A 13,015-nucleotide genomic window follows, 5' to 3' on the forward strand; every position below is an offset into this window, starting at 1 on the left:
AAAGTGTACTTTCGCTAATATAATGAGCAAGTGTTTGAAAATATCTGTCCTCTATTGAACTACTTAGAATGTTGACTTCAATATGACATTAATGAAGATTACCATTCTTGTGTAAATATATAAATGTAATCATTCACAAAACAAACACTGCAGTCTTTTTATCTAAATGCAAAGCATTATTGGGTCACCCACAAAGTTTCATTATTTCAATTAAAACGAAAACCATTTCTTATCACACTCTTGCCAAATCAAAACAAAAATCATTGAAATCAATTAATCTTTAAAATATATATGTAATTTATTTCTATATATATAAATATATATATATAAATAACATATACAGAAATAAATTTCAAAATATCATTTAAACTCCTTCAATGATTTCCAATTACAATACATACAGACGGAAATACCTATTTTTGGAAGAATGGCTTTGATAAATGAAGTTTGGTGCCAGAGATAATTCAACTCCTGAGGAAGATAAGGAGACAGAGAAACCTCTGCAGTCCTCAATAAAATTCTTGCATCCGTGATTGAAAAAGGAAAACAATGGGGGTGGTAGAGGAAAGAGCAAGTGGAAGTTAGTAGCCAAACAAACAACAGGAAAGCAGATTGCCCAGGATTGTCATGCAGGAAGTCTACCGGACCTTCTGCTGAGCCAAGATAAGAGAAGCCTCTTGGGTCCTAGTGTGAGAGGTTATAACTCATTGTAAATATCAATCAATATACTTCCTCTGGAATAAATGAATCTTGTATAGGCACATAGAAACAGATCTTTTAGGAGTTCAGTTGCTGCACAGCATAAGTCTTTTTACAACTCTGTAGCTATTGAAAGACTGTGTCAAGTCTCATGAAGTACTACAGGACTTGCAGCACTAGGCACTCAGATTTCAAAACAAACAAGAGGAAAAAACATACTTGACATCATCCTGACCAATCTGCTGGCTGCAGATGCATCTGTCCATGACAGTATCAGTCAGAGTGACCACCGCACAGTCCTTGTGGAGATGAAGTCCCACCATCACATTGAGAATAATCTCCAACGTGTTGTTTGTCACTATTACTATGCTAAATGGGACAGACTTTAAACAGGTCTTGCAAGACTGTGCATCTATGAGGTGCTGTAGGTCATCAATAGCAGGAGAATTATACTCCAGCACAATCTGTAACCTCATGGCTTGGCATATCCCCCACTCAACCATTACCATCAAGCCAGGGGATCAACTCTGGTTTAATGGAGACTGCAGAAGGGCATGCCAGGAACAGGGTCAGGCATACCTAAAAATGCAGTGTCAACCTGGTGAAGCTATCAAACAGAATAACATGTGTGATAAACAGTATAAGCAGCAAGTGATAGAAAGAGCAAGGTGAGACCACAATCAAAGGACCAGGTCTGATTTTTGCAATTCTAACATATTCAGTCATGAATGGTGGTGATCAATTAAACACTTACTGGAGGAAGAGGTGCCAAGAATATCCCCATCCTCAATGACAAGCCCAGCACATCAGTGCAAAAGATAAGGCTGAAGCATTTGCAACAATCTTCAGCCAGAAGTTCCAATTGAGTGATCCATCTTGGTCTCCTCCGGTGATCCCCAGCATTACAGATACAAGCCATTTAGATTCACTCCACATGATATCACAAAACAGTTGAAGGCACTGGATACTGCAAAGGCTATGGGTCCTGACAATATTCTGGCAATAGTACTGAAGACTTGGACTCCAGAACTTGCTGCTCACCTACCTGTTCCAGTACAGTTACAGGACTGGCATCTATTTAACAATGTGGAAAATTCCACTAATTATGTCCTATACACAAAAAGCAGGACAAATCCAACCTGGCTAACTATCGTGCCATCAGTCTATTCTCGATCAGCAGTACAGTGATGAAAGGTGTCATCAACAGTGCTATTAATCAGCACCTGCTCAGCAATAACCTGCTCAGTGACGCCCAGTTTGGGTTCTGCCAGGGCCACTCAGCTCCTGACCTCATTACAGCCTTGGTTCAAACATGGACAAAACAGCTGAATTCTAGAGGTGTGGTGGCAACAAGGATATATTTGAATGACTACGACATTAAGGAGACTGAAATCAATGGGTTTCAGGAGCAAACTCTCCACCGGTTGGAGTTATACCTGACACATAACAATATGGTTGTGGTTGTTGGAGGTCAGTCATCTCAGCTCCAGGACATCTCTGCAGGAGTTCCTCAGGGTGATCTCCTCGGCCCAACTGTCTTCAGCTGCTTTATCAATGACCTTCCCTTCATAATAAGGTCAACTGTAAGGATGTTTGTCGATGATCGCACAATGTTCAGCACCATTCGTGACTCCTCAGACACTGAAGGAGTCTTTGTTCAAATGCAGCAAGGTCTGGACAGTATCCAGGCTTGGGCTGACAAGTGGCAAGTAACATTTGGACTATACAAATGCAAGTCAATGATCATTGGCAATAAGAGACAATCTAAGCACTGTCCCTTGACATTCAATACTGTTACCATTACTGAATCCCGCAAACCTTGTGGGAATTACCATTGACCAGAAACTCAGCTGGACTCATCATTTAAACACAGTAGCTACAGGAGCACATCAGAGATTAGGAATGCTGCCGTTAGTAGCTCCCTAAAGCCTATCCACCATCTACAAGGCAAAGTCAAGAGTGTGATGGAATTCTCCCCACTTGCCTGGATGAGTGCAGCCCCAACAACACTCAAAACAATTTGACACCACTCAGGACAAAGCAGCCAGCTTGACTAGCATCACATTCACAAGCATTCACTCCCTCCACCATCGACACTCGGTAGCAGCTATGTATATTATCTACAAGATGCACTGCAGAAATTCGCCAAAGATCCTTAGACAGCACCTTCCAAACCCATGACCGCTTCCATCTAAAAGGACAAGGGCAGCAGATACATGGGAATGCCACCAGCTTCAATTTTCCCCTCCAAGCCACTCACCGCCCTGACTTGGAAATAGATCACCATTCCTTCACTGTTTCTGGATCAAAGATCCTGGAATTCCTTTGTAAGTGTACCTTTGGGACTATCTACAGCACATGGACTATAATGGTTGAAGATGGCAGATCTCTAACACGGCCTCAAGGACAACCAGGATTGGCAATAAATGCTGGCCTGTCAGCAATGCCCACATCCCATGAGTGAATAAAAAATATTAGACTTTATTTCATCTGTAAGTCTTTTGAACCTGTACCTTATTTATTGTCCTATTATATTGCTTAAGATACATATGTATCACACTTTAATCTTCACTTTAGAAAACGTTTTTTTTATTTTACAAAGAATGTGTGCAATGGCCGCAGAAGTTGATACATGGAAAATCAGCGATTTCCACCGACCAGTCTTGAAACACACAATAAATCAAGAGTCGGGTATTTAGGTCTTCAAATATGTATGTTTTCAATCATAATAACTGAATCTAATTTTTAATGACATAGTATTATTGGTTACTTACTGGTGGAGGAAGCTACAGTTCTCTACTGGTTGCCATTCCCAGATAATCCTGTCCGGAGAAGGAATGCCATAGACCGTGCAAGTCAGAGTCTGTCTGCTTCCATAGCTATAGAAGTCATTATATGTAGCCACAGCTTTTTCATGAATCTTTGGAGGAACTGCAAAATCAGTATTAAAATCGCATTTTAAGAAATTACTTGATTTTGTGAATAAATATTCAACATGCTGAATACAGCGGGCTATTGGGTGCGGTCCTGGAAAAGCAACCCAAGCGTTCTGACTGCAAATTCCCCCACAGGAACTTATGAAGTTGAATTCAATAAATATTGAAATATTTGATCTAGCACCAAAAGAAAGTGCAAACTCTTAAATTGCTGTAAACACCCAAAATGTTCACGAATGTGTTTTGGGGAAAGGACCCCGCCATCTCTAACTGCTTTGTTCTCCACATGAGTCCAATCTTACAAAACACTGTTTATTTTTAATGTCCCCTGGCCAACTAAGGATCAGCAATGAATACGGTCTCGCCAGTGTTATTTGAAATAAAAATTCCGAAAATAGTTTAAGCGAACCCATTTAAAAGAGAGAATTTTTAAAGAATGCAGAATTTTTAATACACTCAGAAATCCTACCAAAATAAACCAAGGGGATGGAATGAGAAAGTGGTCAGCCGCCTGCGATGCACATCATTCAATTTCCTTTCAGGGATTTCAGTGGAAGGCAGAAGTGACAGATTGTGGAAAGGGTAGCCAAACTGTCATCACCCTTGGGTCTCAGTCAAATTTGAACTTCATCAACAATAAGTTTTGAATTAATTTGGAAAATAGAAATATATACAGGAGTTTTATATATTACACACACATATTATAGCGAGAGAGAGAGAGAGCGCGAAAAGAGAGTGATGTATGAAAAACATAAATGTAAGAGAGGAGTGGGTGAGGTCAAGATCCCGTGACAGTTAAAACAGAGAAACCTAAAATATAGGAGCCAGAGCAGGGTGTTCGGTCCTTCAAGCCTGCCCTGCCATTCAATATGATCATGGCTGATCAACTCAGTACCCTGTGCCCACTTGCTCCCTATACCCTTTAATCCATTTAGCCCTAAAAACTATATCTAAATCCTCTTGAAAAGACTCAATGTTTTGGCCTCAATCACTTTCTGTGGCAGAGAGATCCACAGTGTCAACACTCTTTGGGTGAAGAAGTTTCTGTTCATCTCAATGGAATCAGCATCACTGAGAGGAGGGGATGATGTGAGGATACTGTGAAAGGCAATCAGATCCTGTCGGGTTGTTCCCTGAGCAGACTGTCAAAGTCAATTGGCAGAATGTCTCATTACCAGAGCTTTCCAACAAGCATCAAGACATCACTTGGCTGATGGTGAGAAGGGTACTACCTGCGAAATCTTTCATTTACGCCTGGACTCTCTGTGCATTGCATGCTGCCAGTGAAGCCACTGCAGGGGGTTAGAGACGGTCACACATCTCCTTCTGGAATGTGCCTTTGCAAAGGAAGTCTGGAGAAAGATGCAGTGGTTTTGGTCAAGGTTCGTCCCAAGCAGCTATGTATTGCAAGACTCTGTGCTCTATGGGCTGTTCCCTGGGATGCAGACAGAGACAAACTTTGACTGCACCTGCATCAACTTGATGAAAATGCTCTTTGGTCTGCCCGAAACTTGTTGGGCTTCCACAGCAAAGAGTTGATCTGGACAGAGTGTTGCAGACCAGCACATTCCAAGGTCCAGGACGACGTGCTGAGGGACGCACTAAAGCATGGGCAGTGGTCACCAAGGCACAGTGAGGAAAGACCACTGTCTGAGTTCTTTCTGCCAAATTAGACTGGAGGTCCATTCAGTTATAGAGTCATAGAGTCGTAGAGATGTACAGCATGGAAACAGACCCTTCGGTCCAACCCATCCATGCCGACCAGATATCCCAACCCAATCTAGTCCCACCTGCCAGCACCCGGCCCATATCCCTCCAAACCCTTCCTATTCATACACCCATCCAAATGCCTCTTAAATGTTGCAATTGTACCAGCCTCCACCACTTCCTCTGGCAGCTTATTGCATACATGCACCACCCTCTGCATGAAAAAGTTGTCCCTTAGGTCTCTTTTATATCTTCCACCTCTCACCATAAAGCAATGCCCTCTAGTTCTGGACTCCCTGACCCCAGGGAAAAGATTTTGCCTATTTATCCTATCCATGCCTCTCATAATTTTGTAAACCTCTATAAGGTTACCCCTCAATCTCCGACACTCCAGGGAAAACAGCCCCAGCCTGTCAGCCTCTCCCTGTAGTTCAGATCCTCCAATCCTGGCAACATCCTTGTAAATCTTTTCTGAACCATTTCAAGTTTCACAACATCTTTCAGATAGGAAGGAGACCAGAATTGTACTCAATATTCCAACAGTGGCCTAACCAATGTCCTGTACAGCCGCAACATGACCTCCCAACTCCTGTACTCAAGACTCTGACCAATAAAGGAAAGCATACCAAACGCCTTCTTCACTATCCTATCCACCTGCGACTCCACTTTCAAGGAGCTATGAACCTGCACTCCAAGGTCTCTTTGTACAGCAACACTCCCTCGGACCTTACCATTAAGTGTATAAGTCCTGCTAAGATTTGCTTTCCCAAAATGCAGCACCTCACATTTGTCTGAATTAAATTCCATCTGCCACTTCTCGGCCCATTGGCCCATCTGGTCCAGATCCTGTTGTAATCTGAGGTAACCCTCTTCGCTGTCCACTACACCTCCAATTTTGGTGTCATCTGCAAACTTACTAACTAAACCTCTTATGCACGCATCCAAATCATTTATGTAAATTACAAAAAGTAGAGGACCCAGCACCAATCCTTGTGGCATTCCACTGGTCACAGGCCTCCAGTCTGAAAAACATCCTTCAACCACCACCCTCTATCTTCTACCTTTGAGCCAGTTCTGTATCCAAATGGCTAGTTCTCCCTGTATTCCATGAGATCTAACCTTGCTAATCAGTCTCCCATGGGGAACCTTGTCGAACGCTTTACTGAAGTCCATATAGATCACATCTACTGCTCTGCCCTCATCAATCCTCTTTGTTACTTCTTCAAAAAACTCAATCAAGTTTGTGAGACATGATTTCCCATGCACAAAGCCATGCTGACTATCCCTAATCAGTCCTTGCCTTTCCAAAAACATGTATATCCTCCCCCTCAGGATTCCCTCCAACAACTTGCCCACCACCGAGGTCAGGCTCACCAGTCTACAGTTCACTGGCTTGTCTTTACTGCCCTTCTTAAACAGTGGCACCACGTTTGCCAACCTCCAGTCTTCTGGCACCTCACCTGTGACTATCGATGATACAAATATCTCAGCAAGAGGCCCAGCCTCGGTGCATAAATATATGTAAATAATATGTTGCATTAGTAAATTGCCTTTGAGTTTGGTAGAACTGTCGGGAGAGTTAAACTCCAATGTTTGCCTGTTCTTGATATGCAAAGAATGTACAGAATGCTTGTGATGATTTATGCATGTAAATATATTTTTATGAATAAAGTATATCAGATTAGATTCTCTACAGTGTGGAAACAGGCCTTTTGGCCCAACCAGTCCACACCAACCCTCCGAAGAGTAACCACCCAGACCCTTCTCCCTCTGACTAATGCACCTAACACTATGGGCAATTAAGTATGACCAATTCACTTGACCTGCACATCTTTGGATTGAGGGAGGAAACTAACCCCCAGAGGAAACCCACGCAGACATGGGGAGAATGTGCAAACTCCACACAGACAATTGTCTGTGACTGGGACCCTGGTGCTGTGAGGCAGCAGTGCTAACCACTGAGCCACCGTGCCACCTGTTGAAACCAATAAAATAAAACTAAAACAAGCGTCCATACTCTGTTAAGTTAAGGCACATCTGGGGAGCTCAGGGCCCAGATGGCATGTCCTGGTCCTGAGATATTGGAAACCCAAAGACATCGGCATAGACCACAATGGGTACTTTCCATTGGTCTTCATAATGGAAAAGAATGAGGCAGGCAAAGACATCAGGATGCAGGACTATGAAAATGAGAAGAAATTAACATAGAGAGAGAGGATAGAGCAGGTTTATCAGCCTTGTAAGTGAACAAATCCACAAGCCCAAACAAGACCTATCCCAATATGTTGAGAAATGCAAGGAATAGGATATCACAAGCCCTTATTGTGACTTTGAAATCCTCTCTGACTGCAAGGAAAGTGCCACAGTCCTAGAGGGCTGTTAACAATGTCCCATTATGAGGAGAAGAATAAGCCAAGAAAATACAGACCAATCAGTCTGACCTCATGGTGGGGAAGTGATAGAAAGAATCATGATGGGCAAAACATTTTAGTACTTGAAGAGCACTGATTAATCATGGATAGTGAGCATGATTTTTTTAAAGGATTGTTATGGGTGACAATTTTGATCAAGTTTTTGGAGGAAGTGACCAGGATTGTTGATGTGGGTAATACATTTGATGTTATCTACACAATCTTTAGCAAGGCTCTTGATAAGATCCCTCAAGGTAGACTGGTCAAGAAAGTACAAGCTTATGCAATCCAAGACAAGTGACAAGATGGATCCAAAACTGACTGAGAGTCAGGATGCAGAGCATGACATAGGCATGTTTCTGTGACTGGATTCAGCATCAACAGACTGCTTAGGTTGGCAGAACTATGGCAAATGGAATTCAACTCAGTAAAGTGTAATGTATTTTGGAATGGCTAACAAGACAAGGAAGTACACTTTGAATGATTGGATCCTGGAAAATACTGAAGGTCAGAGGGACATTAACATGCACAGTCACAGTTTCTTGAGGGTAGTAGGGCAAGTAGATAACATGGTGAAGAAGGCTTACAAAATACATGTTTGTTAGACAAAGTACAGAATACAAGAATAAGGAAGTTATGTTGGAATGGTATATAATACTGGTAGGGCCACAATTGGAACACTAATTGCAGTTCTGACCACTATGTTATAGGTAGGATGTGCTGCCTGGGCTCGAGAACCTAAGCAATGAGAAGGATTGGATAGGCTGGGCAGCTTTCCTTGAAGTAGCAAAGGTTGAAACGGACATGATAAAAGTGTATTGGATCATGGGATGCCTAGATAAAGTGGAGAGGGTGTCAATAGAAGTCTAACAGGAGAGTTGAGGGGAACGTTTTCACTCAGTGGGTGATGGGAATCTGGAACTCACTGTCTGAAAGGGTGGTTGAGTCAGAAACTCTTGAAAACTTTAAGCAGTATTTAAATATTCACTTGTGTTGTCTCAGCCTCTAAGGGTATAGGTATGGGCCAGAAGCTGGAAAATGAGATTAGAGTGGTCAGATCTCTGTTGACCAGTGTAGAGATGATGGCTGAATGGTCTCCTTCTGTGCTGTAAACACCTATGACTATAAGCATGTAGCACTTCGCTGAAGTCACACAGGCAGTCTATGAGATTTACATCTATGTATGCATTCAACATATTTTTGGGACTTCGAGGTGCTTGCCACAGGAGACCAAGCCACTGCCTATCCTAGGGGTAAAAACAATGACTGCAGATGCTGGAAACCAGATTCTGGATTAGTGGTGCTGGAAGAGCACAACAGTTCAGGCAGCATCCAAGGAGCAGCGAAATCGACGTTTCGGGCAAAAGCCCTTCATCAGGAATAAAGGCAGAGAGCCTGAAGCATGGAGAGATAAGCTAGAGGAGGGTGGAGGTGGGGAGAAAGTAGCATAGAGTACAATAGATGGGTGGGGAGGGGATGAAGGTGATAGGACAGGGAGGAGAGGGTGGAGTGGATAGGTGGAAAAGAAGATAGGCAGGTAGGACAAGTCCGGACAAGTCATGGGGACAGTGCTGAGTTGGAAGTTTGGAACTAGGATGAGGTGTGGAAGGGGAAATGAGGAAACTGTTGAAGTCCACATTGATGCCCTGGGGTTGAAGTGTTCCGAGGTGGAAGATGAGGCATTCTTCCTCCAGGCGTCTGTTGGTGAGGGAGCGGCGGTGAAGGAGGCCCAGGACCTCCATGTCCTCGGCAGAGTGGGAGGGGGAGTTGAAATGTTGGGCCACGGGGCGGTGTGGTTGATTGGTGCGGGTGTCCTGGAGATGTTCTCTAAAGCTCTCTGCTAGGAGGCGCCCAGTCTCCCCAATGTAGAGGAGACCGCATCGGGAGCAACGGATACAATAAATGATATTAGTGGATGTGCAGATAAAACTTTGATGGATGTGGAAGGCTCCTTTAGGGCCTTGGATAGAGGTGAGGGAGGAGGTGTGGTCGCAGGTTTTACAGTTCCTGCGGTGGCATGGGAAGGTGCCAGGATGGAAGGGTGGGTTGTAGGGGGGGCGTGGACCTGACCAGGTAATCACGGAGGGAACGGTCTTTGCGGAAGGCGGAAAGGGATGGTGAGGGAAATATATCCCTGGTGGTGGGGTCTTTTTGGAGGTGGCGGAAATGTCGGCAGATGATTTGGTTTATGCGAAGGTTGGTAGGGTGGAAGGTGAGCACCAGGGTCGTTCTGTCCTTGTTACAGTTGGAGGGGTGGGATCTGAGGGCGGAGGTGCGGGATGTGGATGAGATGCGTTGGAGGGCATCTTTAACCATGTGGGAAGGGAAATTGCAGTCTCTAAAGAAGGAGGCCATCTGGTGTGTTCTGTGGTGGAACTGGTCCTCCTGGGAGCAGATACGGCGGAGGCGGAGGTGGAGGAATTGGGAATACGGGATCGCATTTTTGCAAGCGGTAGGGTGGGAAGAGGTGTAATCCAGGTAGCTGTGGGAGTCGGTGGGTTTGTAAAAAATGTCAGTGTCAAGTCGGTCATCATTAATAGAGATGGAGAGGTCCAGGAAGGGGAGGGAGGTGTCAGAGATGGTCCAGGTAAATTTAAGGTCAGGGTGGAATGTGTTGGTGAAGTTGGTGAATTGCTGAACCTCCTCGCGGGAGCACAAGGTGGCGCTAATGCAGTCATCAATGTAGCGGAGGAAGAGGTGGGGAGTGGTGCCGGTGTAATTACAGAAGATCAACTGTTCTACGTAGCCAACAAAGAGACAGGCATAGCTGGGGCCCATACGTGTGCCCATGGCTACCCATTTGGTCTGGAGGAAGTGGGAGGATCCGAAGGAGAAATTGTTAAGGGTGAGGACCAATTCGGCCAAATGAATGAGAGTGTCGGTGGAAGGGTACTCTTGGGGATGTCTGGAGAGGAAAAAACGGAGGGCTTGGAGGCCCTGGTCATGGCGGATGGAGGTGTAGAGGGATTGGATATCCATGGTGAAGATGAGGTGTTGGGGGCCGGGAAAATGGAAGTCTTGGAGGAGGTGGAGGGCGTGGGTGGTGTCTTGAACGTATGTGGGGAGTTCCTGGACTAGGGGGGATAGGACAGTGTCGAGGTAGGTAGTGATGAGTTCAGTGGGGCAGGAGCATGCTGAGACAATGGGTCGGCCAGGGTGGTCAGGCTTGTGGATCTTGGGAAGGAGGTAGAACCGGGCAGTGCGGGGTTCCCGGACTATGAGGTTGGAAGCTTTGGGTGGGAGATCTCCTGAGGTGATGAGGTTCTGTATCCACTGCCTATCCTATAACATATCTGTGAAATTTATATTCCACATGAAAGTTTTGGTAATATGTAATATGAATACCATAGTCATGCCTTTGTACCTTTAAAGTGGTAAAATCTCATGGACATGAAGAGTGTTAATGCACTTATACACAGAATCAGAAACATCTCTGTCGATCTTGTCCATGCAAAGACTTCAACTTCAATTCATTTTCAAACCTGCAGAGCTCCTCGTCTTCCCTTCTCCTATAACTTATTGTCTTTAAAAACTAAGCAAACAGTTGCATTTTGATTTACCTTATTGCTCCTCCTACCTTGGTGATATCTTACGCTAATGCTATTGGCCTTTCACATGAGATTATTCAATTTAAAAAGTCTACGATCACAAAATTTCTATTTCTTACCATTTACCAAGAGTTGGATTGTGTGACGCTGCTCTTCTCTTGTCATTGGATTTTTAAGTATAATTGTGTAGTTACCAGCATCTTTCTCAGTCACATCGTTGATAATCAATGTATATCCAACCTGCTTTATCTTATAGTATGCTTGATCCTTAGTGATTGACCTTCCATTCTTTATCCTATAAAACAAACCATCAGAAACTCTGATGAAGCACACTTCTTTAAGGCCCATTTAAGCGTTTATAGAAAACGCTTAATGAAATGCAAGCAGTGTTACAGCAAAACAATGTTGACCATTAACTAAGGAATTGTTGATTTAGTGCAAATTACATTCGAATTAGGCTGCATCATTGTACTGCTTTTTAAAATTTAAAATGACCTTTTTAAGATGTTTTTCTGTGAAATAATTTACCATCAATAACTGAATAGACAATTGGATTACTTAAATTATGTGACCAAGTAAAATAAAGCATATTTCAATACATTCAGAAATTAGTGATCAAAAATCAGATTGAAAATCTCAGAAATCTTGATAAAAGTTTTTCTTGATATTTTTGTACAGATTATTGGTGTTCTGCACTAAACATATTCCAATTCAGAAATTTACTCTTCCATTTCATGCAGTCTCTTCTGGCAGACCAACTGCTAAAAGATACTGACTGGTGAATGTAAATGTGTCGATATTAATCATAAAACCAATGATTTTGCACATATCTGTAATACTCTACTGTATATTACTGAAAATAATATGGTATTTCACACAGTAACTCTGTTCATTTGTACCATTTATTTGGCAATTACCATTTCATTTCTGGCTGGGGATAGGCTGTAACCTTCACTGGAATTTTGACATTTCTTTCTTTCAACACTGCCTCAACTATCGACCCGGCTTTCTGATCTATGAAGATGAAGGGTCTGTCTGAAAGCACATAATGAAAACAAAGTCAGATCCGTAAAGCTTAGTGTTCTCATTGAAAACATGAGGTTTGAAAATCTCTGAGCACCATAAGAACTGACACAGTTTGTGTAAGGCAGCATACTTCATTATATTTGTGTGAGCAAGTTGGGAAAACAATCCGTAACGTTCAACAACAGTCTGTGAAATAAGGCTTCCAGCACAATAAAAATTACCTGAAGAGCGATGAGTCATCACAATAAGGGATATATATTCTCCAATAGGCTATGGGAGCCTCTCTTGAAGGCCGAAATATACTTTTTTCTGTTTACGTTAAACAGCATGAGTTCATTCTCTTTATTACCCTACCTTTTTCAGTGTGATAGGGGGTGGAAGGGAATTGAGTTACAGACTTTCCTGTTAATTTTGTTTCGTCCATGTCCACTTAATATATAAATACCATAGTTACAAGAGCAGGTCCGAGCCTAGGACTATTGTAGCAAATGACTCTCCTCCTTCCCTAAAGTGAGTCCAACATCTTGAAGCCACAAGTCAGCAGTGTGATGGGATACTCCACACTTGTCTAGGTGACCAAAAACATTCAAGAAACGTCATACCATCTGGAAAGCAGCAGCTTCCTTGAGTGGCACTGCATCCAGATACATCCACTCTCTCCACCACCTTTGCTCAGTAGCAGCAGTGT

At 43.2% G+C, this 13,015-nt stretch overlaps 1 protein-coding gene across 1 annotated transcript in view; it reads right to left on the bottom strand.

Annotated features, from left to right (window-relative positions):
• The window catches only part of kdr (kinase insert domain receptor (a type III receptor tyrosine kinase)), a 70,265-nt gene that overhangs the window by 34,949 nt on the left and 22,301 nt on the right, over positions 1-13,015 (bottom strand). The window contains exons 8-10 of the mRNA XM_072569525.1: positions 12,219-12,336; positions 11,421-11,596; positions 3,474-3,630 (exon numbers count right to left, since the gene is read on the bottom strand). Coding sequence (XP_072425626.1) covers positions 3,474-3,630; positions 11,421-11,596; positions 12,219-12,336 — 451 coding nt within the window. The remainder of the gene's footprint in view (positions 1-3,473; positions 3,631-11,420; positions 11,597-12,218; positions 12,337-13,015) is intronic.

This window comes from Chiloscyllium punctatum, chromosome 1, assembly GCF_047496795.1.
Source record: "Chiloscyllium punctatum isolate Juve2018m chromosome 1, sChiPun1.3, whole genome shotgun sequence".
Lineage (NCBI taxonomy): Eukaryota > Metazoa > Chordata > Chondrichthyes > Orectolobiformes > Hemiscylliidae > Chiloscyllium > Chiloscyllium punctatum.